General features: G+C 38.7%; 1 protein-coding gene across 1 annotated transcript; it reads right to left on the reverse strand.

Moving 5' to 3' along the window:
- On the reverse strand, positions 1–924 carry LOC113272111 (aspartic proteinase CDR1-like). Its single transcript, XM_026522015.1, has one exon. The coding sequence runs from the start codon at positions 922–924 to the stop codon at positions 1–3; it is 924 nt and encodes a 307-aa protein (XP_026377800.1).
- Between the last annotated feature and the right edge of the window lie 858 nt (positions 925–1,782).

The raw sequence follows: 1,782 nt of genomic DNA on the forward strand, positions 1-1,782 counted from the left end.
TTACGACGCCAATTCGCATTCATCTTTAGCAAATGAGAGTGTCCCTCCCATAACATCATATAAAATCCTTTTGCGAGCTTGTTGCACTGCTCCAAAAACGACATTCATGTACGCATACTCACTCCTCACTCGAGAAAGACCCAAACAGAACTCGTTATTGCTGAAAGAATAAAAAACACTATCCGGACTGTCGACTACAAAATCGGCATGTTGAAAGTGAAACGTCATTGTTGGATAATCTTTAACAGCCTTAGGTTTTGGAGAAAAACAAAGATCAAATTGACCACGGCGTCCTGCAAGAGGACGAATATCCAAACCTTGAAAATGTGCCACCACCTTTTCTGCAACTCTATCAAAGTGGGCTTCGTGCAAAGAGGTCAGTGGAGACCCTGAATCTATGAAACAACCGCCTCTTCCAGTATCCTCCTTGTACTGGAAATCTCTGTTTTGAAATCTGATTCTAATCTCAGCAACACCAATATCCTCCAAATTTAAGTAATATGCACCTGGGTCATAACGATGGAAAAATAAGGGAGTTTGATAAACTTGTTGACCTTCACCTCCGGTCCTCGCGTCTGAACCAAACCTCAAGTATGTGCTCAAAGCCGTACCATCAGTATATGGTTTTAGGCAGTATGCAAATTTGCCTTGTCCGGCAGGACCTAATTGACTTAGAAAAGACCTCGGGTTTCCATCCAGACCGAGTATTCCTGCAATAACATCAGGTTGCCTCCTTCTATGTCCAAGCCCAAAAAATGGTTCAAAATTCACTTGGTTAGTGCCGCAACCCATGATCATGTTAAAAGATTCAAGGCCATCGTTATCTGAATTTACGGTGAATCTTTCTTTAGCCAAAACCCCTGACGTAACGGATTCGGATATGTATTGGTCTTTATAAGTGCATAGGCCTGCATCATCACACATATTTGGATCGCACAAATAATGGCCATCACTACAACGAAGCGGTTCATATGTACTTGAATCTTGTGCAGGATAATAGGGTTCGTCTTGATGAAAATAAGAAGAGCCACCTTGGCATTAAGTCCATATAAGATCACTACCAGAATCAACCATTAAATAGTAATCCTTGAAAGGTTGTGGTAAGTTACTGAAAGTACCAAATCCTACCAGTGCAACATAAAATGATCCAACTTCGTAAGCCAGAGGTAAACGTGCAATATCGGGATGGATCGAGTTTGTTGTTTTATTAAAACTTGATAATTTTAATCCAATGTAACGTGCTCGATATTTGGATTGTTGGACGAGTCTTTGAAATCTTTCTTCTTGTGTTAAATGGTCGCCTGGATATAGAGGTGATTCCTTGGAGTCTATGTGAAAGATCTTTATACTACGGAAAATGGGTCATTTGTCCAAATATTTTTAAATCACGGTTCAAATGGACGAGTAAAAAATAGTTTGGGTGAAATGGCCAAAAAAAAAATAGTAAGGATGAAACTGGTTTCATCTTAGCTTAAATTTAAAAAATAGCAAGGATGAAACTGGATACATCCTGTGTAAATTAAAAATAAGAAAAAATATTTGAAAATGGGCACGATGAAACTGGTTACATCCTGCCTATTTTTACATTTTTGTCCATTTAAACAGTACCAAAATACATAATCGAACTGTCAATTTCACCCAGAAATTATTGATTTTGGTCTTTTTAACCAATTTTGTATTTATACTAAGCCCACTTGGAGTAACTGCAACGGCCAAGTTTAGCAGTTGGGAGACTTGATAAATTGTTAGGAGAATGGAAAGAGGGAGGCCATTTTTGGTTCC

This window comes from Papaver somniferum, chromosome 4 (assembly GCF_003573695.1).
Source record: "Papaver somniferum cultivar HN1 chromosome 4, ASM357369v1, whole genome shotgun sequence".
Classification (NCBI taxonomy): domain Eukaryota; kingdom Viridiplantae; phylum Streptophyta; class Magnoliopsida; order Ranunculales; family Papaveraceae; genus Papaver; species Papaver somniferum.